This window comes from Fringilla coelebs, assembly GCF_963513975.1.
Source record: "Fringilla coelebs genome assembly, chromosome: 20".
Lineage (NCBI taxonomy): Eukaryota > Metazoa > Chordata > Aves > Passeriformes > Fringillidae > Fringilla > Fringilla coelebs.
The window spans coordinates 10,455,134-10,482,620 of NC_140046.1; the positions used below are offsets into that span (position 1 = coordinate 10,455,134).

The window sequence follows — 27,487 nt, forward strand, 5'->3', positions numbered from 1 at the left end:
AGAAACCCTTCCCAAGTGAACAGTGCTGACACACACAGAGCCAGACACAGAAAAAAAAGAAATCTGCTGGAAAGAACCCAACAGATCAGGCACTTGTTGGAGCCTTGAGTGCAGAGGAACGTTATAGAAAATTCCCAGTGACTCCTCCAGCTCCAAACCTATCATAATTTAATCTGTGTGACTGGAATTTCTCAATAGGCTGGAACTCCCTCAGGACCAAAATCTCATTGAAAAAGAAACCAAGGAGAATTTTGGCATCTCTTCCCCAGCCTGGAAGATGAAATGCAAATCTGTTATTGGCATCGAGCTCTCACAGCTTGATCCATCCACAGAGCTCCAATAGCCTGACATTAACTTCTCAAGGAAGAACATTTTGTTACTCATCCTCAGACAGTTTATGCTTAAAGGCAGAAAGACTAATTCTGTTTGGGGTTTGGGCAGTGAACCTTCCCCAATTACCAGCACAGTCAGGCACTGATCTGGTATTAGAGACAAAACACAGGGAGATGGAGACTGCTGACTTCATTTTAAATATAAATTCCAGAGGCTGAACACTGCTGGCACATGGAAAAGCATCTCCAGCTTCTTCTGCCGCCCTGGCTTTTCAGACACGGATCGATCTGGTGCCATGCCGTGTTTGCAGGTGGAAGATGACCCGAGGTGGAGTCAGAGCTGTCCCAGAGCTGGGACATCCTCACGGCAGAGGCACAAAGAGGGGTGTGGAGCACAGGCTGCCAGGACAAGAACGGACCTTCACTCGAGCCCGTGCTCGACAGGCAGGGAATGAATGGATGGGGTGTGGAGCTGTGTGCAGGTCCCGGGTGAGAAGGGACAGCGATGCCCTGCGCTGCCGGCACGCTGTGGGACACCAGCTGGCAGCTCTCGGCTGCTCCTTCTCCAAAGGCGGCTCCTCCACACCTCATTTCCCTCATTTGCCGTTAATTAACGGCGGCGATCCGCAGCTCTGGAGCGCGGATTCTCCCGGGGCAGGCGGGGCTGGGCTCCAGCTCCTCCCGCGGACAGAGCCGCGCCCGAGGGCGCCGGGACCCGCTCGGGACCGGGACAACAGGGCAAGGACTGAGGCTGGGGTCCCTTCCCTCACCCAGCCCAGCCCGGTTCCCTGACCCAGAACAGTCCATTTCCCTCCCCTGACCCAGCCCAGCCCAGCCTGGCTCCCTGGCCCAGTCCAGTTTCACTGCGAACGGGACGGGGCAAGCAGAGCAGGGACGAGCATCCTCTGAGCAGGGACGAGCATCCCCCGTGCAGGGACGAGCATCCCCCGAGCAGGGACGAGCATCCCCCGAGCAGGGACGAGCATCCCCCGTGCAGGGACGAGCATCCCCCGTGCAGGGATGAGCATCCCCCATTCCCTGCCTGGCCCTGCCAGGGCTTCCAGCCCCGGGGCCGCTGGAAGCAGCTCCTGACAGGTCTCTGCAAACCCAACAGGCAGTTCCAGCAGCCGTGCTTTAATGGGGACAGGACTGACAGAAAATCCTTGTTGGTGCTTGGAGTGAGCTGCAGGAGCTCCTCCTGCCTCGGTGTGCTCAGCAGCCCTCTGACCCCACACAGGGACAGGGCAAAGCTGTGCCTGGCCAAGCTCTTGGCATCTTTGGGGTGAGGAGAGGCTGAGCCAGCTCAGTTCAGCTGAACCCAAACCTGCAAGCCAAGCTCCAGGAGAAGAGCCCAGAATGTGACCTTGGCAGTGCTGGGCCTGAGCTAAGCTGCACTGAAGTGGTTTCTCAGGTTGTCTCTCACCTGAGCTGGGTCCTCACACCCTCACTGGGAAGAGGAAAACACTGTTGGTACCTGAGCTAAATTCATGTAAGGCTCACAAAGCCAAATCCAAAGGCTCTGAGGTGGAAAGGCTGGGAAATGAAGGTTTCATTTACCAAAGCACACAAGAAAAGGGGCAGGGTGGTCAGAAATGTTGGCCTCCTGTTTCTCCAAAATGCCTCCAGCCTGTCCAGTTCCACTTTGCACCCTTCCCTTGATCCTTCCCTCAAAAAGTTCTCCATGGAGGCCCCTGACTGTGACCATGGCTTGTACCAAGTGACCACTGGAGAGCAAACCAAGAGCTCCAATTCATTCCACAGTACTCAACAACATTAATTATTTACCTCAGAAATGACCCTGGTGAGCCACAAATCCTCTACAAAAGAGATTTTCCCCCTGAACCAGACGGGGACCTGAACCTCTACCTGACCACACATCCCAGGCCAGGGCAGAGAGGATTAACAGCAGCAGCTTCCAGGGGAAATGATGGGATCCTCCAGGCAGCACATGTGGACAACCTTCCTGATGGCCCATGCCAGACTAAGGCTGCTCTGTGCTCCCTACCACTGATCTGGAAAATGGAATTTTATAGCTCTTTCCATCTCCTTAAGCCACAAGCCACCTCCATGAATCTTCTTACACTGAGACATGGAGAGGAACCTCCCTTTGGGAAGGCCTCAAAGCAAATGAGACGTGGTGGGAAGAACACACTCAGCTCTGCAGGGTCCCAGGGAAGGCTTAAGACACCTTTTGGCCAATATGACCCTAAATTTTCTCATTTTACCCATGAAATGCAGGCTTAATGTTTCAAAAAGCTGCAGAGGGACAAAAGCTAAGACTAAAATCACTCCATAGCTTCCAACACAACTTTGGTCAGGGACATTCTCTGCATCCCTGATCTGCCATCCCACTTCCTGTCACATTCACATTCTCTGAAAAATTCCTTCACCCAGGATGTTTCCCCTGGGAAGCTGAGAAGCCTCAGAGAAAAGGAAAACAATTCTTCTCTCATTTGCTTCTCCTGTGCTGTGCCCATGTGGAATGTGTTTGGAGATTGTTCACCCACAGGTGATTGTTCCATTGCATTCTGCTGGGAGTTGTTTTCACTCTTTGGCCAGTCAGGGCCAAGCTGTGTCAGGGCTCTGGAGAGAGTCAGGAGTTTTCATTATTATCTTTTTAACATTCAGTAAGGATCCTCTCTGTATTCTTTAGTATAGTTTAGTATAGCATTCTTTAAAATAATATAGCATCATAAAATAATAAATGAACCTTCTGAGAACGTGGAGTCAGATTCATCATTCCTTCCTGCCACGGGGGTCCCTGCAAATACAATAACTTCCCAGCTGCCTGCTTGCAGCAGAAGGTGCAGGGAGCCCAGCCCAGCCCAGCCCAGCCCAGCCCAGCCCAGCCCAGCCCAGCAGCACTCACCATCCAGCTCCTCCACAGAGATGTTGGCCAGCTGCTCGCTGTCGCTGCCGGCCGAGAGCGAGCGGTTCAGGTAATTGCCCTTGTACAACAAGCCAGCTGTCACATGGTGGAATGGCATCTTCTCCCTGCCACCAAAGGGGGAAAAGAGAGGGTCATTGTGGTTACCTGCCTTTGTTTGATGGGATGGAGCAAAGGCTGGCGGGAGCTGGGGCTGTGTCGGGACCCAGAACATTGCTCTGGCTGCCCTGGGTGATTTGAGACCCTGGCACAGAGTCAAAACCCCTGTGCCTTGGATTTTAGCCCATGGAAACAATTACCAACTTTGTATAAAGAGTCACAAGCCACACGGGTTTGAGTAGGATGATAGTCAATTTGTCACAGGGTGAAAAAGTAGAATTTTGGGGATTTAGAATGGGGGTTCAAGAGGCAAGATGGAGGAATCTGGGCCTGTCCTGTCCTTCTCCTTCTTCTTGTCCCCCATCTTCTGCTGGGATGGTGGCACTGCTGGATTGGTTTAGAGTAGAGACAGACTGTCTGACACAGGTGATGGGTATTGGGAAATTATTGTAAATAAAGCACACACAGTTCTCAGTATAAAAAGCCAACCCCACCCCAAGGGCAGGGACTGTGCCACAACCCGACCTGCTGGACAGATCTCAGCAGGGCAGAGAAGGAATGGAACAGAGAAGAGAAAATAAACAACCTTGGAAAGCAGAGCTGAGGAATCTCGACTTCTTTGGTCATGGGGCTGGGAAAAAAGAGACTTTCTGATACCTGGGGGCCATTCCAGCAACTCAGAACCCGAGAGGGATGGAGCAGCAGCCCAGGTGGGTGTGAGAGGGATGAGCTGAGCTCAGAGCCCGGCTCTGAGGCAGCAGCTGAAGGAACAAACAGCAAAGCAGCTGCTGCCTCTGGCTGCTGGAGGGGAGTGAGGGGAGCCAGAGCAGTGGAGCCTTAGGAAAACAGGATTGCCCAGCACTCAGCCTGCAGAGTTCAGCCTTGGTAATAATTACAGAGAGCACTGGGCTCTGCACTGACCTGCAGGTAACAGGCTACAGCATCGTGGAGTTTTGGGTTGGAGAGGACCTCAAAGCCCATCCAGTGCCAGCCCTGCCATGGCAGGGACACCTCCCACTGTCCCAGGCTGCTCCCAGCCCTGTCCAGCCTGGCCTTGGGCACTGCCAGGGATCCAGGGGCAGCCCCAAGTGCTGCCCAGCAACACAACTTCCAAAGGCAGGGAAGGGTCTGGCACTGCTGAGACCCCACCTGCAGCATGCAGCCCCCTCAGAGGGCCCAGCCAACCCCCCTGAGCAAGGTGTTTGTCACTGCAGACCCCTCTGAGAGGAGAATATCCACACTGGAGTCCCACAAATTACATTCCCATCTCCCAAGTCTGAGAGCTGAGGAGAAATCCCTCTGGGAGGGAGGCTGGAGCAGGGAGGTGTTTGCCAACCCCACAGGTCCCAGCCCAGGGAAGAGCAGGCACTGCCCAGACAGAAGTGGGAATTGCTGTCAGCAGCACTCACCCTGTGATTTAGGAGACACGAGCAGGAGGCGACTTTGCCAAAGTCAATTGAAATATTGAGAGGAAGATTTCTCATGCCCAGGGCTGGATTCAATCAGCACAAGCTCATCCCAGGCCTGTTGTGCTTTGGGCTGCACATTTCCAGCAGAAATAAATCAGCAGAGTCCCCAGAGCCACCCAGAGCTGGCCAGGGACTGCCTGGGGCTGGAGGTGGCCAGGACAGGCTGGGAGTGGCTCTGAAAGCCACCAGGGCTCCCAGTGCACGGGGCAGGGGCTGCTCAGAGCCCACCCTCACTCTGCCAGGGTCTGTGCCCAGGAGGAGGTGCCAGCTCTGGAACGCTGCTCCAGCCAGCAGCCCCAGGATGGTCTGGCTGTGCCTCAGCCAATAACCCAAATATTCAGACAGTACAGATGGATTCATTGGGAACAAAAGCCCTCCTGCTCCCTGGGCTGGGAAGAACTTTCTGAGACCTCCCCAGGAGCAAACCAACCTGGAGACACAGGCAAGCACAGAGGGAGAGCAGGAGGCTCCTCCTGCACCGCTCAGCACGCTCCAGGAATTTCCCTGGCAGTAATTATGTTAATAAATCCTAATCGTAGTTTTAAGTATTTTTATTTGGGAGCCAGTTTGCTCCAGCAGCACATCAGAAACATAAACAAGGGGTTCTGTTTCATTAAGCACATCTGCAATTTCCCAGCCCTTGCCAATTCATGGGTTTCACTCTGAGATGTCGCTCCCTCTGACACCTGCTCAGCACTAAAATGGGAATTCTACCTGGCCAAGGGGCACTCAGAGGCAATGCCAGCTCTGCTATACTGCAGAGACCCTTCCAACCCTTTGCACCACCTTCATTTGTTCCCAGGCCATTCAGGCAGTGACCAGTTCCTGTTTTCTCTGGACAATCACCCCCCAGGATAAGCAAAGAGTTGGAAGGGACCCAATTACTCTGAATTTGCAATCACTTGACAGGAGTTCCAGTCTCCCCCTGGCCTGAGCTTGCCCTGCACACTCAGTGAGCCCATGGGGCTGGCTGGGCTCTGGCACCCTTGGCCCAGCCCCTGGGTGAAGGAAAGCCCAGCCCTGCACCCTCCAAGCTCAGTCACAGATGGAATAGCAGCAAACCATGGATTTAAAGCATTCCTGAAATCACTTTCACAGCCTTGGCTTCCACAACCATTAAAAAAATGACAATGCCTCTCCCCTGAGGGCTGAAGAGCTGAAAATCAGCTCCTACCTGGATCCTGTGGTGTGTTTTAGTGCTGGAGGAGAGCCATGATACCCTGGAGTGAGAAATCCTGGATTAAATTCTGCTGCCCAGATATATTAGGGTTTTAAAGCTGTAACATCATTCAGCAGAAACCCTGCAGAGCCTCTGGAATCCAGCACCTCTCAGCTCTAACAAGGGATGCTCCAAGGGGGCCCAGCTGCCGTGCCAGAGGCCCCCAGGGATGTGGAGCTGTGCCTCAGGAGCACTCAGCACCCTCAGGCAGGAACCTGCAGCCAAAGCCAAGCCTGAAATGGGGAGAAAACAGCAAAGAGGGGCCCAGGAGGGGCAGGTGGGGGAGAGCTCCAAAGCACCCTTGAAAGCCCTTGAGGGTGGGATCCATAAAAGCTCATGGGAATATGTAGGTGCCTGTCTGGGACAAAAGGGCTGTCCTGGCACTGCCAGACTGGTCCAGGCTGGGATTCCCATCCCTGGATGTGTTCAGGGCTGGCTGGAGCAGCCTGGGACAGGGGGAGGTGTCCCTGCCCGTGGCAGGGGTGGCACTGGGTGGGTCCTTCCCAGCCAGGCCAGTCTGGGATTCTGGGACAGGCTCACTTTGAATGCAGCCTCAATGTCCAGGTCAGAAACACAGAAACCTCCTGCAGCTTCCCTGTGGCTGCTGCTCCCAGTGCACAGTGAGCCCTGGGACACTCAAACCACCCTGGAGCGTGCTGCCCCTCCATCCCTGTGCTGCACCTCCATCCCTGTGCTGCCCCTGCATCCCCCTGCTGCACCTCCATCCCCATGCTGCACCTCCATCCCTGTGCTGCCCCTCCATCCCTGTGCTGCCCCTCCATCCCTGTGCTGCACCTCCATCCCCGTGCTGCCCCTCCATCCCCGTGCTGCCCCTCCATCCCTGTGCTGCCCCTCCATCCCTGTGCTGCCCCTCCATCCCTGTGCTGCACCTCCATCCCCGTGCTGCCCCTCCATCCCCGTGCTGCCCCTCCATCCCTGTGCTGCACCTCCATCCCTGTGCTGCCCCTGCATCCCCCTGCTGCCCCTCCATCCCTGTGCTGCCCCTCCATCCCTGTGCTGCCCCTCCATCCCCGTGCTGCCCCTCCATCCCTGTGCTGCACCTCCATCCCTGTGCTGCACCTCCATCCCTGTGCTGCCCCTCCATCCCTGTGCTGCCCCTCCATCCCTGTGCTGCACCTCCATCCCTGTGCTGCCCCTCCATCCCTGTGCTGCCCCTCCATCCCCATTCTGCACCTCCATCCCCATTCTGCACCTCCATCCCCATTCTGTACCTCCATCCCCATTCTGCACCTCCATCCCCATTCTGTCCCTCCATCCCCATTCTGCCCCTCCATCCCCATTCTGCACCTCCATCCCCCTGCTGCACCTCCATCCCCCTGCTGCCCCTGCATCCCCCTGCTGCCCCTGCATCCCTGTGCTGCACCTCCATCCCTGTGCTGCACCTCCATCCCAATTCTGCACCTCCATCCCCATTCTGCACCTCCATCCCCATTCTGCACCTCCATCCCAATTCTGCACCTCCATCCCTGTGCTGCCCCTCCATCCCTGTGCTGCCCCTCCATCCCCATTCTGCACCTCCATCCCCCTGCTGCCCCTCCATCCCCATGCTGCTGGCCCATCCCTGTGCTGCTGGCCCCATCCCCAAGGTGACACCTGGCACCATCAGCAGCAGGGGCTGGGGGCAGGGCACTGGCAGCGTTTTACCTCTCCAAATGTTCCATCTGAGCACTGTGCCCCCTCACCAGGGTGGCCCTGGGGCTCCTGTCCCTTCTCCAGAGCCACCCAGCAGCCCCTGAGCAGGGAGCTGGGCTGGGCTTTGCTCTCCAGCACAGACACCCTTTCCACCAGGACTCTGCAAACCAAACACACTGGGGGGATTCAGGAGCAGTGCAATCCCCTTGGATAACATCATGAAAATACCACGAAAACATTGACATTGAACCAGAAATCCCTCAAAGAACCCCCCACCAAGTGTGGGGAGATCTCCCCACGGTACCTCAATGTCTCAGGTTGCAGGGTGTAGCTGGGTGTGTGCTCTATCCCCATCTCTCAGAGCTGGGGCAGTTCTCTGCTGTCCATGGGCAGTTTCTTTATCTCTCCCACAGCCCATCCTCCCTCCAGCAGATCTCTGCTGTCCATGGCCAGTGAGTGTCCCTGCAGGGCTGATCCAATTCCATCATCCCATGGGGAGATGCTGTGCCCAGGGCAGGAGCCAAGCATTCCTACCTGGATACAATCTGCCCTGGAACAGCACAGCAGCCTTTGCCCCCTGCATTCCCAGAGGAGCAGCTTTCTCCTGCCCTGCATTCCCAGAGGGAGAGCAGGCCCATCTCCAGCAGCCCTGGAGCTGCAGAGGAAAACTCCCCCCTTGTGCAGGATCCTGCTGCAGCAGAGCCACAGCTGGCACTGCAGGAGGGCTGAGCCCCCATGGGATGGGGCTGTGCCCCCACCCTGACACACAGGGGACAGGGACTGCTCTCACTCTGGCTGTGGTGTGTTTTTGTTGTTTGTACTATTACATTTGTATTTTTACTTTTCTTAATAAAGAACTGTTATTCCTACTCCCACATGTTTGCCTGAGAGCCCCTTAATATCAAAATTATAATAATTCAGAGGGAGGGGGTTTACATTTTCCATTTCAAGGGAGGGCCCTGCCTTCCTTAGCAGACACCTGGCTGTTCAAACCCAGACACTCAAAGAGCCCCTCACCAGGTCTGTGCACTGTCCCCAGGGTCCCCTGGCAGTTTCCAGTCCTTGTGCCAGGCTCCCAGCAGCTCCCACCCCCATCGTGCCGTGCCAGCCTCACTCCTGCCTCTCAGCACAGCCACGTTTGTGGAATTTAGAAGATTTTCATAAGCAATATTCCATCAGGATGAAAAAGCCATCTCCTCACTGCTCACATGTCTGTGGCTCCCATTCCTCACCAGCCCCTGTGCTGCTCTTCCCAAAGAGGCTCAGAGCCCACGAAACCCCTCAGGACCATTAAACACGAGGTTCCAGGATCCATCTCTGAGACAGAACTGGGACCAATTTCTGCTGATCCTGGATCTCCTGGCTGTCACCACTTCAGAAGAGGTTCCTTGTTCCTCTGTCTCCCATGTGCAGCCCAAAGGGTGCCTGGGAATCCATCCTGGGGAGTACATCCTGGTTTTCCAGCCTCAGGCATGGAACACACAACCTCCTTGGCACTGCTTTGTGTCCCACCCAGCCAGAATCCCGTGTTTGCCCTCCCCACGGAGCTGGAATTCCATGGATCCCAGGGGCTGGGAGCACCCTGGCAGGATCCCAAGCTGGATGTTGAGCCCTGTGGTGTCCAACCAGGCAGAAATGAGAAAAAGTGGGATGAGGATAAAATGGAGATTTCCAGCTCTGCCACAGGCTGGGCTGAGGGAGTCTGAGCTGGAAGAATTGGAAGCACTCCTCCACGGATGGCCAAGGACAGGAGGGGAGCACCAGCACAGGCTTTGCTCTCCTAGCCCTTCCTCAGGGCTGAAAGGAATCCAGGAATATGTTGGAAATCCAGGAAGCAGTCAGGAAACTGGAACAGGAGCTGGGAAGTCCCTGAGGTCACTTTTAAACCCTTTAAAAATTCATCAAATGAAGGGATGGTGTTGAAGATGCTTCTCCCTGGGCACAGCAGTGTTTGAACATCTAAAGCAAAGCAGAGCAGGCACTTTGGAGGAAATGATCCCATTTTCCCCAGGCCTGAGGCACTGCCACTGTCCTCAGAGGGAGGCTGTGTGATCCAGCTGGATCCAAAGCACAGCAGAGCAAACACAGCCTGGTGTCACCCTGGGGTATCTGACCCTCCACGGGGCACCAGCCAGGGGACACCTCCAGAGAGACTCCATTGCTATTTCTGGTCCTTTTCCATGGTGCTGTCCATGCTTCCCTCTCTCTAAGGAGGCTGTGACAGCATGGTTAGGCCTGGCTTAACCTTTGCCAGGGGAGAGGCTGAGCTAGACTAAATCCCCATGGTTGCTTTGAAGCCAGCCCAGTTCAGGGAAGACAAAATCCGTGTGCTGGGAAGAGTCACTTTGTCCCTTGTCACCTGCATTCCCTGTGACAACAATAGCTTTAAAGATTTTTTTTTTTCTCTTTTTTAATTTACTTTGTGCACAAACTTGGCACCTGGAGTGCAATCTGAGCCTGAGCTGGCCAGGCAGAGCCTGCAGGGCTCCAAGGGCTCCTCCTGGCTCCAGAGGAGTAGAGCTCAGCAAGGTGGGAAGGGTATGAACTGCCCAGGTCTGCTTTAACCAGGCTCAGCTCAGGGGTGTGAAGAGAGCCAAGGCTGAGAGCAGGCTCAAGCTCAGTCTGTGCTACAAACCAAGAGAAGTGGCCTTGGAAGGACCCTTGCGATGGGGAAAAATAAAGTCTGGTTCTTTAAAGAGAAGGCCTTAAAATAGATCCTCCCGGGGAGGCCAGTCCTGCAGGGAGCCTGTGATTGCTGACTACTGATCCCAATCTTTATTGATCTCAGAGCCCAAAGCCCAGGAAGGCACATTTGGGATATTTATAAACAGGAGAGAGAGGAACAGGCTCCTGCTGAGCCTGCACAGGGCACTGGACCCTCTGGGCAGGGCTGGGGAGCCAGATTTGCTCAGGCTGGGCTGAGAGGGCAGTGAGCCCCAAGGCTCCCTCTGAGAGCTCTTTGGGACACAGGAGGGCTCCCCCTTCCTGGCTGGGTGTCAGAGGTTAGACCTGGCTTTTCCACACATACTTTCAGCAAATGGATCCAGACAAATTCCACCTTTCACAAGGATTTATGGACTGCAAGCACGAGAGTTGAACCCACACACATGAGATTCACTGAACATCTGCTGCTGGGGATCCAGGTAAAATCCAAACTGACCTCCAGGGACCATTCCCTGTCCTGACCCATCACACCCCCACGTGCCCTTGGCACATCTTCATGGCATTTGGGCTCTATCTGATCATTTCTTGGCACATTCCTAAGAAAATGTTCCTCTGATTCAGGCAGGAAATGCAGATCTGGCACACCTGGGCTTGGGATGCCAACAACAAAGCACCTCATGGTGATCACTGGGTAAAAAACCTCTACAAACAGATCACTCTCAGCATGCAAAGATTAACTGGGAAGAAAAAAAAAATCCTCTGCAAGGCAGAAAACAAGATCTGAGTGACAACCTCATGTAATGTACAGCACCTCAGGAGCCACAAACTTCCACGCTCGAGAGCTACAAAGCCCTTGGAGCTTCAGAAGGTTTTGTGCTGGGGGTTTTTCCCACCTTCTGCAGTAAATTCAAAATGAAAAAGCAGAGGGAGGGCACTTGAAAAGACAGCACATCTCAACACTGCTGCTGCTGCTGCTTTGGATTCCGGCAGGGAGGGCGAGCTGAGGGTGCCGGGTCGGGTATCACACCCGGCGTTTCTGTCTGGGAGCTGACTGGGAGGGAGAGCCCGGACAGAGCGACCAGAGCTGCTGTTTGTTATTTCTGAGCTGTGCCTGGGGCTGATCCCCGGCTCGGAGGAGAGGGCTGCCAGGACCTGAGAGCTCCGTGCCTGTCCCCAGGGCACAAAGCCCCTCTCCGCTGCACACAGGTTTAAAGTGCTCCATCAACGAACCAGCAGTGCTGACTCAGCAGTGCTTCCTCTCACCTCAGCTCCCACACTCATCCTCACCTTCTGCAGGCACACATCCCCAGATTTTTGCTGCCCTCTTCCACTTTCTGACACTGCTGCTGCCCCCACTTGTGTTTAACCAAGATTAGTAAAAAAAAAAATCAATCTTCAAGGTTTGGAAAGTCTCTGAGTTGATGGTATAAAGTACAAAAAAAAGAAAGGCAGCAATGCAACAAAAAAAATCTTTAATCTCTTCTCCCCTCTAATAATTTACCTGGAAACATGAAAAAATCAGTTTGGGAATGAAAGTTTTATCCCTGGGGAGGCCCAGCCTCCCATCCCCTCCTGTGGGACAGAGCACCAGGGACAGCCATCACACAGGGTCCCCAAAAAAGCCTTTTTCAGGTGACAAGGATTTAGGAGAGGAAACCAACACAGGCTACAAAACCCTCTCAAACCTCAGGGCAGAAGGGAAGCTGAAGGAAGCTGCACATTGGGAATTGAGGCAGACTTCTCTCCCGAAGTAAACTAAAGAAAGACTCTTCTAAAAATAGTAAACTAAATTTTTAAGGTTTATTTCTTTACATTATCAATAAAAAAATGTAAGAAGAAGAAATGTGTTCTAAACATTTTGTTCTAATTCTTACTACTCTTTCTTTTAGTTACTATTAATACATTTTTCTTTATACCCTTTTAAAGTTTTAAACCCACTTGACCTTTCTCCTAATCCTACCTCACAAGAAAAAGTAAATACACTAGTAATTAACCAACACTAAACCCCCCACACTCATTAGTATATTAACCAAAAAATCTCAAAATTAACAAAATCTCAAACAAACAAACCAAAACCACTACACGTGGCAAAGCTGATCAGCCTCTGGAACAAACATCCCAGGGGGGACATGGCCTGTGTCACCAGGAGGGACACAGGAGGGACACGTCCAGCCTGTCCCCAGGCCCTGGTACCTCGCTGGAAGATGTTGGTGGAGTTAAAGGGTGACAATTTGGGGCTGTTGATGGGTTGTTTCCCACACTGGAGGCTCTGAGCTCCTCCTGGGCCCTAAAACCCAGGAGGGGCTGCCCTGGGAGGAGCTGCTGGAGCTGCCAGGTCCCACAGCACTCCAGCCCCATTTCCCTGTCCAGCCCCTCCTGTTGGTGCTGCTAGGGGAGCCAGGAGCAGCCTGTGCCCACCAGGGATCCCTGCAGCATGGAGAGGGGGCTCCTCCTGGCCCCCTTCCCAGAAATCAGCCTCTCCAGAAGCCAGGCTGGATAAAGGCAGCAGGAGCAGGTTCAGCTGAGCACCCAGAGCAGCTCAGGGGTGCCAAGGAGGCTTTGGGGCATCACCCAGCCCCACCCCACCCCGCAGTCCTGGCTGCTCACTCACAAAAAGATCCCAATTCTCTTTCTCTGGAACTAGGATCTCAGCTCTTTTTTTTTTTCCTGAGTACAACACGAGATCACTCAGAATTAAATAATGGGAATGAGGTCCTTGTTGACAGCAAGAAAAATAAATATCCCAGAGCTTTGGGCTGAGGAGCACATCAAAGCAGGGAGGAAATGTCACTCCCACCCCCATAACCCAGCTCTAACACATTTCCCTGCTCTGCTGAACCCTTTTCTCCTCCACTCACAGCTGCTGAGTGTTTGCTCATTGAGCCTGGCCAGAGGGGACTTTTCTGAGCTTCTGTTCATTCCCTCCTGTCCAGTTCCCTCCCTGGGCAGGCATAAATCAGCCCTGGAGACACGAGCAGCAGCGATTCCTGGCACCTCCAGCACCCTGGTTCACAAAACAATACACAATGGATTATTCAGAGCACACCCTGCGTCACACACCAGTAATTATAAACATGAAATCTATCAAATAATGACAATTAACAGCGGATCTGACAGAGTAACACACTCCAAATAGCCTGGTGGTTGATTACGTCTTATTAATGAAATGCCAAAACATTGAGGGCTCTTAGCAGGACAATTAATTGCTCCCAATAAATCTGACTTCTGCCAGACTTCATCTTTAAAGGAGGCTTTGGGACATCTGGTGAGTGTTATTTTTTAAAGCAATGGCTGATGGTTCCTACAGAAAGTTCCCTGGGAGCTGAGAGGACTGGAGCCACCAACACACAGAAAGGAATTAGAGACCAGGGCAACCCCAACACTGGAATAATTTTATATAAACTGGGGTGGATTGTGGTGTAAGATTCCAACCAAGATCCACTCCCAGCACTTCCCCTGCAAACATCCAGGGCCAGCAGCTTCCTTGGAAAAGTGTCCTCAGACACAGTGGCTCAGATTCAAGGGGATGCAAGGAGGATCCCAGGCTGCTGGGAGAGGGTGAGCAGACCCAAAGAGAGACCTGTCCCACCCAGAGTGTCCAGAGCCACCAGGCTGGCTGTCACTGCCCCCAGGCTGTGGTGACAAAGGCTGCAGGGACTGTTGTGCCAATGGCACCACTCCTGCAGACACTGGGAATGTCACCTGCCTTGGACACAGCACTGCTACCAAGGGTGGTCTGTATGTGTCCATCCATCCATCCCTCCATCATCCATCCCTCCATCCATCCACCCCCTCCTGTGGCAGTGATCCCAATGCCTGCTGTGTCTGGGGTCACTGGGATCACTGGGCCCTTTCCAGACCCCAGAGCTCTGGGCCCTCCCTGGCCCCAGCCCATGCTGGAGCCCCTCACCATCCCTGATTCCCCAGGCACCAGCTCCTGTCAGGGAGAGCAGGGTCAGGCTGTGCTGCTCTCCCTGCAAGCTCCTGCTCCTTGGAAGATTCAGTAGAGCTGTTCCAGGAACCCCAGGGATCATTTCCTGCTGGAGCAGCGTTGGGCTCTCGGGGTGGCACAAATTACAGCATCCTTATTTTTATTTCAGCCTTTATTTGAAGGGAACGTACAAGAGAAATCTGACGCTGGCTGGGCCTGGAAGCCACAAGCACTCTGTAAACAAGCTCTGCTCTGAGATTTCCATGTTTCTTCCTGAAACACCAGGAGAACCAGCAGCACTGGCTAATTGGAAACAGCTACAGAGACTTCATTTTCTTGCTTTTTCCGGGATTTGCTCTCGGGCTGGCTCTTCCCAACCTTAATACCTGGCAGGGCTGATCAACTCTTTGGAATGTCATTTGCATAAGGGTTGATGTGCTGAGGAGAAATCACTGCCCTGGAGAGGTCAGGGATATCCAGGGAGAAAAGGAGAGAGGCCATTTCTCCTCGAGTGCTGTTTTAAAAGGGGTCAGAGCAGAGTCTCTGACCTGAATGAATAAACAGACCCCAAGGAACACTTTACTGTGACATCCTTGGGAGCCTCTGGACACGTCCTCAAATCCTTGGGGACATTTGCCAATCAGCAGCAGAAACACGTGCAGGTATTCCAGCCCTGCCCTTGGGGTCACAGCGTCCCTGGGGGCAGCAGCACCTCAGCTCCTGCGCTGGGACAGGCTGGGACGGGCTGGCAGCACCAGCAGGGCTCACCTGGGCCGGGTTTTCCTCCTCTGTTTGCCCAAGGCTTGGCAGGAGGGGTCTCAAACAGCTGAGCCCTGCACACCCTGAGGGGCAGAGAGCCTCTTTAGGCTCCTGCAGTTCCAGGAGCCTCTGCCCCCCTGAGCCCTGCAGAGCCAGGCCCTGGGCAGGAACAGGGCACAGACCCCAGACTGGAGCTGGCATGGAGGAAGCCAAGCTGGATTTGTGCAGGGCACCAGCAGAGCCCTTCCCACCACTGAATGAATCCCAGCTCCTCGGGCTGCCTCACGTTCTGGTTTAACATTCCAGCAGCCAGGAGAAGGAGACCCCAGGGAGAGGAGATGCACACAGATGTCCTCCCTGCTGTCACCTGTGTGTCTGCTCATGCTGTCACCTGTGCCAGCCACCCTGCAGGACACCACAGGCAAGCCCCACTGCCCAGCCCTGTTCACATTTTAACCTTCCTGCATTCCTGAGCATCCAAAGCCCTGCTGCAGGGAAGGACTTCAGGCAAAGGCAAGGAATACAGGAGAGTGAGGAAAAGGGCTCAGAGAGCCCCAAACCAGCTCCTCCACCAGGCATCACTCACTGCTGGGGTTCAGAGATGAACCCACTGGGCCCTGTCACACCTCTGGGCAGTGTCCCCACCCCAGGGACAGCCACCAAACCTGCAGAGATGCCAGCACAACAGGGAATGGCTCCAGGCACAGAACAACACAGACCCAGCCAGGTGAAATGCTGGGTAGTGCCTGGGAAAGGGAGGGCCAGGAAAGGTTCAGGACCAAAAAGGGGCCTGGAAGCCCCAGCTAGGGCAGACCTGAGGGCAGGAGAGCAGATGCCTGAGGGACAGACCTGAGGACAGGGCTCAGTGCAGATGTCTGAGGGACAGACCTGAGGGCAGGGCTCAGTGCAGATGTCTGAGGGACAGACCTGAGGACAGGAGAGCAGATGTCTGAGGGACAGACCTGAGGACAGGGCTCAGTGCAGATGTCTGAGGGACAGACCTGAGGACAGGGCTCAGTGCAGATGTTCCAGGTTTGCTTTTCTCCTGCTGTAAAAATGCAAATGCAAAGATGCCCAGCAAGCCTCCACAAGCTGATGTTAAGTTGAAGGAATGAGAGGGCACTTTTAGAACCACCCCCTGAATTTCTTTACATCCTCCAGGTCCTGCCCATGGACTCCAGGTTCAACAGACTAAATTCAGACTGTGGCTTTTATTACCACTGCTTAATGTCTTTATTCTGAGAACCATTTTCACATGTTAGTGCTTTTATCGAAGGAGGCTGCAGTTAATTAAAAGCAGACCTATAAACTAGTTTGTTTCTATTGCCCTTTTTTCCTGATAGCCCAAGAACTATTGCATAATACCCAGGATTTACTTGAGTTTCTGCCTCACACTTTTAACACTAACCACATTCACAGGTTAAAAACACAATTAAAGCCTCCCCAGCCTGGCAAAGCTCTGCCATATGATCAATTCCCAGTACATCATTAGCTGGGGACTGTATGAACTGAATAAAACTGACTTGGTCTTTTTACACAACATTCAAAAACCCTCTCAGTTCACCTCAGGAAGGCACCTGGCTACAATGAATGCTCTCAGACCCTTCTGACATTCCCAGCATTTTCTGAAAAGGCTCTGCCTGTTTGAATTTGCATCACCTCATAGATTGCCTGCCATATTTCATCCCAAATCAATAAAAGCTCTGTGAGCACAGATGTAAAATGATGGTGGAGGGTATTTCTAGTCCAAGGAGTTTCTCAATGCGCATTTTGCTCAGTTTACCACAACTCTGGAAGACAAAACATGCACGGCACCATCGCTGCACGGGTCAAGCCATGATTTTGCTTAGAAATGAGGACATTTCCAAAGAAATGCCACGAGAAAGTTGCATTGCTTTGAACTGAGGGGCAGCGTTCCGGGAGGCAGAGGGAGCCGCACAGGACCGGCCATTGCAATGGGACGGGGCTGGGGCAGGGCAGCCCGGACAAGCAGCCCCCAAAATGCTGGTTCTGAACCCATCTATAGTTACAGAGCTGCCGTGGTATGGAGGGGATCGGCTGCATCAGCAGAACCCTCCAGCACACCGTGATTGGACAGAACCTGCCTGGAAATGGAGCCAGGGAGGGGGAACAAGGCTCAGCCCCGCTCCCACACGGCTGAGGCAGGCAGGAAAGAGACGGGGGTTAAATCACCCTTTGTGCCTTTCGCTCTGTTTCTATTTGGGGTTTTTTCTCCTTGCAAGCCAAGTTCTGCCCTGGTGCTCGATGGCACAGAGCTGCTCCCGAGGCGCTTTTGTTCCCTGCTGAAATCCCCCTGCCCCACCGAGAACTCAAGGGAAGGCGTTGTGAGAAGCCGGCGAGCTCTGCACACTCCCGAGGGATGGAGGAGCAGAACGCAGCTCCTGCAGGACAGACCCTCCCCAGGGGAGAGCCCTGCAGCCCTGGCACCCCCGGGAGCCTCACCCCGAGCAGGAGCCGGCTGCTTTCCCTCACTTCCCGCAGGGATCGTGCCCCAGCCGGGCAGACCCCTCCGGGCAGAGCCTTTATCCACAGGTGCAGTGCAGAGAGGATCTGGCTACACGTCCGGAGCACCCTCTGAGCAAAGAGCCGAGCACCCACCGAGACTGCCCAGACTGAAAGGATGAAGCTTCCCCGTCAAACCCTTCCCGGGAACAGAGTCCCACACATGCATTCCGGGGGAAAGGGAGCGTGCAGAGACCCACGGGAAGCCAGCTGGAAAATTCCCTGCTAAAGACATGGCATCGGGAGCTCTTACCTGCTTGGATTCGTATTCCCAGCTAGCAGCACACCTACAGCCCCAGGCTCTCAGGGGGCATCGCGGGGGTGCGGATTGCTGCAGGTCATGGGTGTGTACAGCCAGAAGCAAAAAAAACCCGACCCAAAACAACCCCCCCTGAATCCCCCAAAAGCCACAACATGACCCAAATGAGATCCCTGCAACGGCTGTCTCGTTACAAGCAAGATGAGATGAAGGAGGGGTTTTTACTTGCTCTGAGGCATCATATGGAGCTTAATCACAGCAGTTACGTATTGGGTTCTTTTGGCCTTCAATCAAGTGTGTCATTTCGGTGGCAGCTGCCTACGTGATGCTAGAACCCTGGGCGCTCCAGTCCTGTGCCGCTGCCGGCCTTGTGCAGCTATTCTACAGCTCAACAACGGGCAAATTCCATTCCCCAGGCTGCGGGAAGCTCCTCCTGTAGTCCAGCGAGCCCTTGGAGCCACCCAGGATCACACACCTCTCCTCCGGTACCCAGAGCCCACCGCAGCGCCCGTCCCGCTCTCATCTCCCGGCGCAGCCCATCCGTGTCCCGAGGACTTCCAACACTCCCAAAGCCACCGGGAGGGGACACAGCTCGCCAGGCGCCCCGCGCTAAGGGGGAGGCAGCTGCTCCACGGCAAACAGCAAAACTTGGTGGGTGGGAAAGGTCTGAGGAGCTGCTGAGTAACCGCGGAACGGCTCGGCCAGGAGCCGGCTCGGCCCCAGCCCGCCCCGCTGCAGCCCCGGGGCTGCTCGAGGTGGGGGAAGTAGGAGGCGAGCGCTGCAAATCAGGTGTCGAACCTGGTGATTGAGTCAGCTGAAAGCAGCCGGGGCTGGGCTCATCACGGCTCCGAGCAGGCAGCGGGGGTCGGGCGCGACTCTGCCCGGGAGCATTTTGGTTGCTCAGGAGGTGTTTGGGGCCGAATTCCTCCGTCAAGTGCATTTGTTGGGTTTGACAGATTCATAAGGACCCATCCATTCAAACCGATGGCGGATGCTCCCTCTGCTCCGGGATCTGGGATCTCCACCCGTGTCCGACTCCCCGAGAGCAGGACACCGCATAGACACCGAGCTCTCATTACATCACCCGCTACGGACAAGCAGGGGGCCAGGAAACGAATTAAGAAGGTTTTCTGGGCAGCCGAAGTGCTGTTGTGCCGCTCCATGGCAACTCCACAAACACGCGTGTGAGCGCCCACAGCCGCACACCGCCGGCGAGGGGCACGGCCGCGGATCCGGGCACCGAGGGGAGGGGATGAGCATCCCGAGCATCCCCCCGCGCACCCCACGGCCTGCCGCGGCTCCCCCCGCGGGGATCGCTCGGCTGCCGGCCCGTCTGAGCCGGCTGGCGGCGTTGGCTGAAGCCCCAACAGGTTCCCGGCGGAGCTGCGGTGCCCCCGAGCCGGGGAGGGGAGGGCGCTGCCTTCGCGCAGCCGGCTCCCTCCGAGCCCTCCCTCCGTCCCCGCCCGGCCGGGGGGCAGCCCGAGCTCCCCATCCTCGCCACCTCCTCACTCACCTCTCCACCAGCCGGCTCCTCCGCCACAGGTTTGCTCGGCTCCACTGTCCCCCCCCGCCCCTCCAGATCGCTCTCAGACGAGTTATTCAGAGGAGGATGGAGGGAAGAGGCACACAGAGATCTGGGCGGTGGGGATGGCGGAGAGAGAGAAAAAAATAATATAACAAAAAAACAAACCACCAAGCGAAAGGATGAAATCAAATCAAAGAAGCGAAGAACTGGACTGAAAGGAGGCGATGCTGGAGGAGGAGGAGGAGAGCGGCGCGGCGCGGCAGCCCCGGCTCAGCGCCCCATGGCCCCCGCAGCCCCGAGCGCAGCCCGAGCCCCGCCGCGCCGCGCCGCGCTCCCCCGGCCCGGCCAGGGACCACCCTCCGCCGGCAGCCCTGCGGCGCGGCCCCCGCTAACCCCTTCCTCGCCGTGCTCCCCGCCGGCCGCCCCCTCCTCCCCATCTCCAGCCCAGCCGGGGATGCGGCGCGCAGGGAGCGGCTCCGGCCCCAGCCCCGGGCAGGGCAGAGCCCCGATGAACGGGAGGGAGCCGCTCCTGGGGGGCCGAGCCCCTCGGGAAGTTGCGTCTCCAGGTCTCCTTTCGGCAGGGAGGGGGGTTAAGCCACCGGTTCCTTTTTTAGAAGCACGGAATCGTTGGTTGGAAAAGACCTCCAGGATCAAGTCAAGCCATTGCCTCGGCACTGCCAAGCCCACCAGTGACCCCTGTCCCAGGTGCCACGTCCATCCCTCCAGGGACGGGCACTCCACCACCTCCCTGGGCAGCTCCTTCCAGTTCCTGACCACCCTTTCCATGGAGGAATTTCCCCAAAATCCCCCCTGCCCCTCCCCTGGCCCAGCCTGAGGCCGTTCCCTCTGCTCCTGTCCCTGTTCCTGGAGCACAGCCCGACCCCCCCGGCTGTCCCCTCCTGGCAGGAGCTGTGCAGAGCCACAAGGGCCCCCTGAGCCTCCTTTGCTCCAGGCTGAGCCCCTGCCCAGCTCCCTCAGCCCCTCCTGGGGCTCCAGACCCTTCCCCAGCTCCATCACCTTCTCTGGACACGCTCCAGCCTCTCAGGGTCTGTCTTGTGAGAGGCCCAAAATTGCCCCCAGCACTGGAGGTGCCCCAGCAGTGCCAGCACAGGGGACAGTCACTGCCCTCACTGCCCTGGTCCTGCTGGCCACACCATTGCTGATATTGGCCAGAATGGCCTTGGACTTCTTGGTCTTGGCCAGCAGCAGTGGAGGAAAAGAATCCACACCTGCAGGTGTGTCCTGTGCTCTGTGTGCACAAACTGTGCTTCTCCCTGCACCCAGGGCCCCCAGCCTGCCTGGCCCCACTGGCACAGCCACATCACAATCCAAGGGGCCTGGGTTTCTGCCCTGGGAAGGAGGAGGTGCCTGCAGGAGTGCCCTTCTCCCAGCCACATCTTCCCCTTTCCCTGCTGCAGTCACCTTCAGCTGGAACCGGCACTTGGTGGAGCTGGCTTGGCTGCCCAGCTCCTGTTGGAATGCTCCTGAGGCACACAGCCCTTGGATCCCTGCCTGGCACCAGCACAGCCTCTGACCCCGGGGACAGCTGGGCCAGGACGCTCCCAGCAGGGGCAGTTTGACTGAAACCAATTTGGGCTGAAAGGAAGCAGAGCTGCTGTGCTGTGACAGCAGCTGACTGCAGGAGAGGTTCTGAAGGGAGCCCAGCACAGCTCAGACTGCCTCAACTGGATCTGGAAAAGAGGCTGGAGAGACACCTGCCATCCCCAGCAACTCCCACAGCCATGAGCGCCACAAACAAAGCCTGCAGAGTGCCGATTTTAGGGCTCAAAGGTGTTTAATTCACATCTTGCCTCCCTTGTACTTTTCTGATGTAAAATCCTTCCTGTCTCCTTCCCTTCAACCTCGTGTGTCACCGTGTTCCCCACGCTGGGATTTATTGGGAACAGAAGGAACATGGTCTGCAGCTCAGGACCCAGGGGCAGAGGGATTTTGGCTCTCTCTGCTCCCTGTGCAGATAAACCCCACAGAAACCCCATCTCCGCTGATATTCAACTCATTTTGCTCCACCAACTCAGCTGTCCTGCCCCAGGAGGGGATTTCTGCATCACACTGCCCCTCTCCCACTGCCTGGACATTGCCTGCACAGAGATTCAGGAATTTAGCCACGCTCCAAGTCCCTTATAAACCATCAGGGCTGGGCTACATCCTGGAGTTTTACCATTTCTATGAAGTTATTGGCATTCAGTGAGAAGATAATCCCTGCTCCAGGAGCAAGGCCCTCAGCACCAGCGGTGGAAGGTGAGTGATGGCACCAAATGTTGTTCCATCAGAATGAGATGCAGATGAATCTCATCCTTTTACTTTTCATTCCTATTTTTTTCCCTTGATCCATGAGAAAACGTTCACCTCATCTCCATCTGGGCTGCCTATGTGAGTAAATGGGGGCAAACCTCCTCATTTGGGAAAGTTATTCCCTGCCTTTAGCTAATTTCCTTTCCTTCAGCTCTGGAAAACATTAACCAAAAAGGTCCCAACCTTTGTGGCTGAAAACAGTAGCTGGAAAATCCATTAGGCCAATATATTTATTATTAAAAATTCTGAAAGGACCGAGTGCTCATTAATCCCCAAATACATCCAGACTATCTCCAGGTTGTGTCCACATCAACAGGAGCAGCCCATGGCTCCTTTCCCTTTTCTCTTTGTTACCGTACAGAGCTGATCACTCCAAACCCTCTGGTTTTCAGCTTCTCCTGGGGCTGAGGGGAGGATGGAGATCTCCAGGAGGACGGGGAGTCAGCCCCAGAATGTTGGGAATACACTCCTGGAAATGATACAGCAGAGCCAAGAAAATCTTAACGTGCCACAGTGAGTGATGGCAGGGCAGGGCAGGGCGGGGTCCTGGTCTGGGGTCTGGAGCCCAGCGAGGGGTGAGGGACCGTGGAGCAGCAGCAATAAATTGGGTGTCCAAGGGGAGGCAGGGCAAGCCAGGCTATGGCTCCAGGAGAGCTGTGTGGCTTTCAGAGATCCCTTGTAGCCAAATGGGAGGCCTGGAGGGCCAAACTTTGAGGTCCCTCGGAGAAGAAAGTCCTCGATGGGATTAAAGAGCTTTGCTCCGTTAGGGATGACCCTCTAGAAGGAAAAGCCCAGAAAACCGGGAAGGCCCTTGGCAGGGGGAGGTCTGCAATCCTTCCTTCCCCACCGTGCTCAGAGGGGGCTCTGCCCACTCCAGTTTGGAATGTCCTGGGCAACACTCAGTGTCCCCTCCCCGGGGAGGTCTCAGGAGCCTTTCCTGAGTGGGAGAGGTTTTCCAATCCCCAGCCCACATTTTTGGTATTGCTTAATTCCACCCCATTATTTCTGATGAAACACTTGATGGAAGGAGTACAATTGCTCCCTAGCCTGGATTTTCATGTTTTAATGGTGCTTAATTATTCCAGGAGAAACTTTTATTTTTCCTTTTCCTCCACCTCGCTTCTGCACTGGATGCTTTCTCCTGGAGTTTAATTAGCACATTTCAGAATGGAATATTGAGATTAAATCACTGCTGGGCGAGCTCTGCTCCAGGATTGATGATCCTTGGGCACAGCTTTTGTTGGAGCTGCCAGCTCAGGCCACGGATTTATGGATCAAAGGGTTCTTTGGGCCCGGAGCGAGGCAGCGGTGCCGCAGCGGGCTGGGGACACGGGCCAGGCTGCTGGCCCTGGCCCCCCTGCAGCCACAGAAGGGATGGACGAGGGTGCTGGGGGTGATGTCAGCGTGCTGAGGCCCTGACACAGAGCAGCTGTGGCTGTCTCAGCCCTGGCAGTGCCCCAGGCCAGGCTGGAGCACCCTGGGACAGTGGAAGGTGTCCCCAGGGCAGGGGTGGCACTGGATCCCTTTGAAGTCCCTTTGAACCCAGAGCACCCTGGGGTCCCTCCTGGGCAGAAGGACACCCTGCAGCCCAGCAGGCCCCGAGGAGGGCAGCCACACCCCAGCAGCAGGGCTGGCACAGCAGTATCTCAGCCCCACCATCTGTGGGATCCAAGGGCTCATTGCAGCCTCTCCCAGAGCCTGGGGCTGGCTGCAAACATCAGATGTAGGCACAGCCTTGGCACCAGGCCAGCCTCTTTCCTGCTGCCTCAAATGCCAGCATTTTGATTCAAGCTCATCTGCAAACGCTAAAAAAGCTGCAGCTTTGCAACAGAGTCCACCCTGGTGGAGCTCATTGAATGGAGACCTTGAGGGAGGGGGAAGATCCCAAACCTTTAATTGTGTTATCTCACCCAGCTAAAGGCACAAACATGCGGTGACACCCACAGAGATCTTCTCCCAGAGAGACTCCAAGCACTTGTGGCTATCTTGGGGCCAGGGAACCCTCTGTGGACGGGAATTTTTTGCTTACAGCCCTTGCAGAAAGGCTCCTCATCCCAGGAGCTCCTGTGAGGGGGGGTTATCCCAAAAAACTCCCAGCAATGCCCACGTGGGAGAGAAGAGCACCTCCTATTCATGCTGCTGGGCAGGCTGGCTTTCCTCTGGTCACTCAGAGCAGCTCTGGCACAGAGTGGAGCAGAAGTGGGTGAGGTTTCACCCTTCAGAGCCCACGGACTGAGCCGAGGGCAGAGCCCCAGCCCAGCCCCAAAGCCAGCAGGAATTTCAGCAGCCAGGACTGGGGGGACTCTCTGGGGTTTGTTTTGCTCTTCGAAAGATAGCCCTGTAATTTAGTGACTCATCCATTCTCCAGCCTTTGTTGCTTTTCATTTTCAACATCTTTAAGCTGTTTGTGGAGAATGTGCTTATTTTTAGACTTCCCATCAGGGAGAGGCATCTGAGCTGAGGGAAGAGCTCCATTGAGGCTTTGGTGTCTGGGGTGTTAATGGGCAAATTTCCTGCTGGGGAGAGATCTCCTTTCTTCCTTCCCTTCCTTCCCTTCCTTCCCTCTCTGCACTGGGAGCAGGCAGGGGTTCACAGGCTGTGCCCTGGAGCTCTGAGCCCCTGGAGGGAGGAGGAGGAGGATGGATGCAGGGAAAACCAACAAATGTTGGGGCATCAGAAATAAAGAGGCCTCAGGATCTCAAGTCATCCTTATCAAACCTGCAAATCTCTGTCCATGGCCCAGAAATTCTCTGTCCCATGGCACAGGCTGGCAGCAGGAAGGGCAAAGGGGAAGAGCAGCCCTCAGCCAAGAGCCATCCCCCATTTCTCTCCACTGCAGTGAATCATGAGGAGTATTGAGTATTTCTGCTTAATTCAGGTTTGTTTGTTTTTTTCTTTTTAAAAGCAATGTTTTTATTTGAAAAAAAATAAGCTAATTTTTTTCCAGAAAATTGACAAAATAGAAGATGCTTTCTGAGTTAATGAATAGGTTTGGGGTTGGGTTGGTTTGTGAAGTCTGACACCTCCTCATTTTGGTTTGCAGCTCCAAATTCTTGTGGGGAGCTTTAAAATGAAAGGAAATTTCAAAATGAAAATTGGCTCTGTAGCACTCCAAGCCAGGCATCTGATCAGAAAAAAAAAAAAGGGAAAAAAAAGCCCAATCTTGCCTGCTCCTTTTTTTCTTTTTTTTTTTTTTTCAAATTTAATTAAGTCAATGGAGAACGGAAAGGCCTCAAATGAAAACCACACTGGCCCCAAACGTCTCCAAGGCTCCAGATGTGAATTCCTGCACCTTCTGCTGGCGAGCACATCCTGGCTGTCCTCCAGCACTCGGGCACAGCCCCTGCTCAGGAAGGAGAGCAGGACCCAGGGATGGCCTGGAAAAGGTTGGGAGGTGGCTCCAGTCCATCCCTGGAATATGGGATCATCCAGACCTGAGCTCAGCCCTGGACTCTGCTTTGCCCCATGGAGCCATTTGGGGTTTGCCATCCCGTGCCACTCCCTGTCCCCAGGTGTCCCTCGGTGTCCCAGCCCAGGCTCAGCCTCAGCACGGCCCCAGAGGCAGTGCCAAGGAGCTGCTCCCCCAGCCAGCCCGGGCAGGGCTCCTGGGCCAGCTCCAGGGAGCCTTTCCAGGCCACCTTTATAACTGCACTGAGAGCCACAGTGCTGATGGATGGCTGAAGTGCTCCCGTGTGCCTGGCTGTCCCCTCCCCTGTGCCTGGCTGTCCCCTCCCCGGTGTCACCGGCCGGACAGGGCAGGGCCCTTCTGCTCTGCATTCCCCAGAGCAGCTCTGGAGCCTCCTGGCCGTGTTTTACCTCCTGGCACAGACACAGGACACAAAGCTGCTCAGCCACGAGCCAGAGCTCTCTGCTGTGCTGTCCCCACCCCACGGCCTCGTGGTGGCACAAAGGACTCTGCTGGGAGAGCTGCCCCCACCTCGTGTGGCCAAGGTCCTGCACCCTCTCTTTCCATTTCCTTAAATCATGGAATCACAGAATCCCAGAATAGTTTGGGAGGGACCTCAAAGCCCATCCAGTGCCACCCCTGCCAGGGCAGGGACACCTGCCACTGTCCCAGGCTGCTCCAGCCCTGTCCAGCCTGGCCTTGGGCACTGCCAGGGATCCAGGGGCAGCCACAGCTGCTCTGTGCCAGGGCCCTCCCTGGGGAAAATTCCCTCCCAATATCCCACCCATCCCTGCCTTCTGGCTGTTAAAACCATTCCCTTTGTCCTGGCACTCCATGCAAAGCTCAAGGATGGTTTTTTTTTTTGTTGCATCTAAAACTTCCCATGAGCCACAGGGAAAGCCCCAGGGGGGCTTTGGGGTGAACCCCAGCCCTGGGTGAAGGCGCTGATGGAGCGGGCAAGGAGCACACCTAAAGCACAAAGAGCAGGATTCCCTGGGGGCTCAGGAACAGCCCCTCTGGAGGAGCTGGCTCAGGGAACACGAGGCAGGAGGGTCCATGTGCCCAGGCTGGGGGGACAGTGACAATGGGATGGCTTTGTGCCATTATTTACTAGGCCAGATGCCCCAGCCCCACCCAGCACCCTGAGCCATCAGCTGGGAGCACCTGTCCCAGGAGGGCTGGAGAGTTAATCATGGAGTGCTTGGGCCCAGAAATGCAGTGGCTTAAGAGAAAATCCCACTGTATTTTTTTTTAATGAAAGCCTTTCTGCAGTAGATTCAACCCAGAAAAACCCTGCTCAGTCTGTGGATCGCAGTGCAGGTATGAGCCAAATACATGGTGAAAAGGAGATAAACACCGTGTCCTCCTGCATGGCCACAGGAGACAAATTCCCCATTTAGAAAGCCAATAAAAATGTATTTCTTTTAGAACAACTGCATTCAGGGCACATTGTTTCTCTGAGAAAAATATGTTAGTGACTTTGAACTCCTCCAATGCCATCCAGAACATATTTTTTTTCCCCAAAGTGTCTCGAAAGTAGCAAAAATTATGAAAGAATTAATGACTGGTAACAGCTGAAACAGATGGTCTGCTGTGAGTCCCCACAGCCTCATGCAACTGTGAGTCAAGCCATTTTTCAAAATGGTGAAGAAAGAAAAGTATTTTAAAAAAAAATCAATTTCCAAGGCTACCAGGCTTCCAAAATTCCACTCGGACTTCCCGGGCGGAGGCAGCAGGAAAGGAGGGGCCGGCTCGGTCGGGACCCACCTTTGGCTGCAGCCCGGAGTCCCTCTGGCCTCCCGGGAGATGCTCGGGGTTTGTCGGCGCTCAGCAGCGCCAGGGGCGGGTTCTGCTCCAGGGTCAGAGCCAGCATCCCCGCACCCGCGGTGTCCCCACGCCCACCCCGGGGGCAGCAGCGTCCCCCCCTCCCCTCCTCCCCTCTCTCCCTCCCTCCCTGCCAGCGCCGGGAAGGGCCCGGAGAGCCGAAAAGCACTTGCCAGGAGGGGAACTCCGGTTGCCTGCTCCGCTGCGGCGGCTCCTCCTTCTCTCCGGGAGACTCATCCCCGCGGCCACCTTCACGCTTGGGCTGCCCCTCTGCCGGCTCCTGGATCAGCCCCATCGGGCACACGAGTCGGCGGGGCCCGGGCGCGGGGCGAGCTCATCATGGGGCCAGGCGAGCCCGGAGCGCGACTCTGCGGAGGAGCGACACAAACTTCAGCGCACGCACGGCCAGGCTTTATCATTTATTTAAACCCCCGCTGTCAATAATTCATGCCGGGCAGCGGGACAGCAGCGGCAGGAGCGCGGCAGCGCCGGCACCGAGCGGCCACATCTGGAACAGATGTTCGGTTCCCAGTACAAGCGAGGCTTGCGGGGAATGCGCAGTGCCAGGGAACGGCGCGCTCCGGGACACGGCCCCGCTCCCCCGGGGCACCGGCCGTGGGCTCC

General features: G+C 55.4%; 1 protein-coding gene across 1 annotated transcript in view; it reads right to left on the reverse strand.

The window, feature by feature from the left end:
* The window catches only part of CALN1 (calneuron 1), a gene marked incomplete at both ends in the record, with an annotated part of 136,322 nt that extends 109,164 nt beyond the window's left edge, over nucleotides 1-27,158 (reverse strand). The window contains 2 exons of the mRNA XM_084219127.1: nucleotides 3,202-3,322; nucleotides 27,033-27,158. Of these exons, the coding sequence (XP_084075253.1) occupies nucleotides 3,202-3,322; nucleotides 27,033-27,158 (247 nt within the window). The remainder of the gene's footprint in view (nucleotides 1-3,201; nucleotides 3,323-27,032) is intronic.
* Between the last annotated feature and the right edge of the window lie 329 nt (nucleotides 27,159-27,487).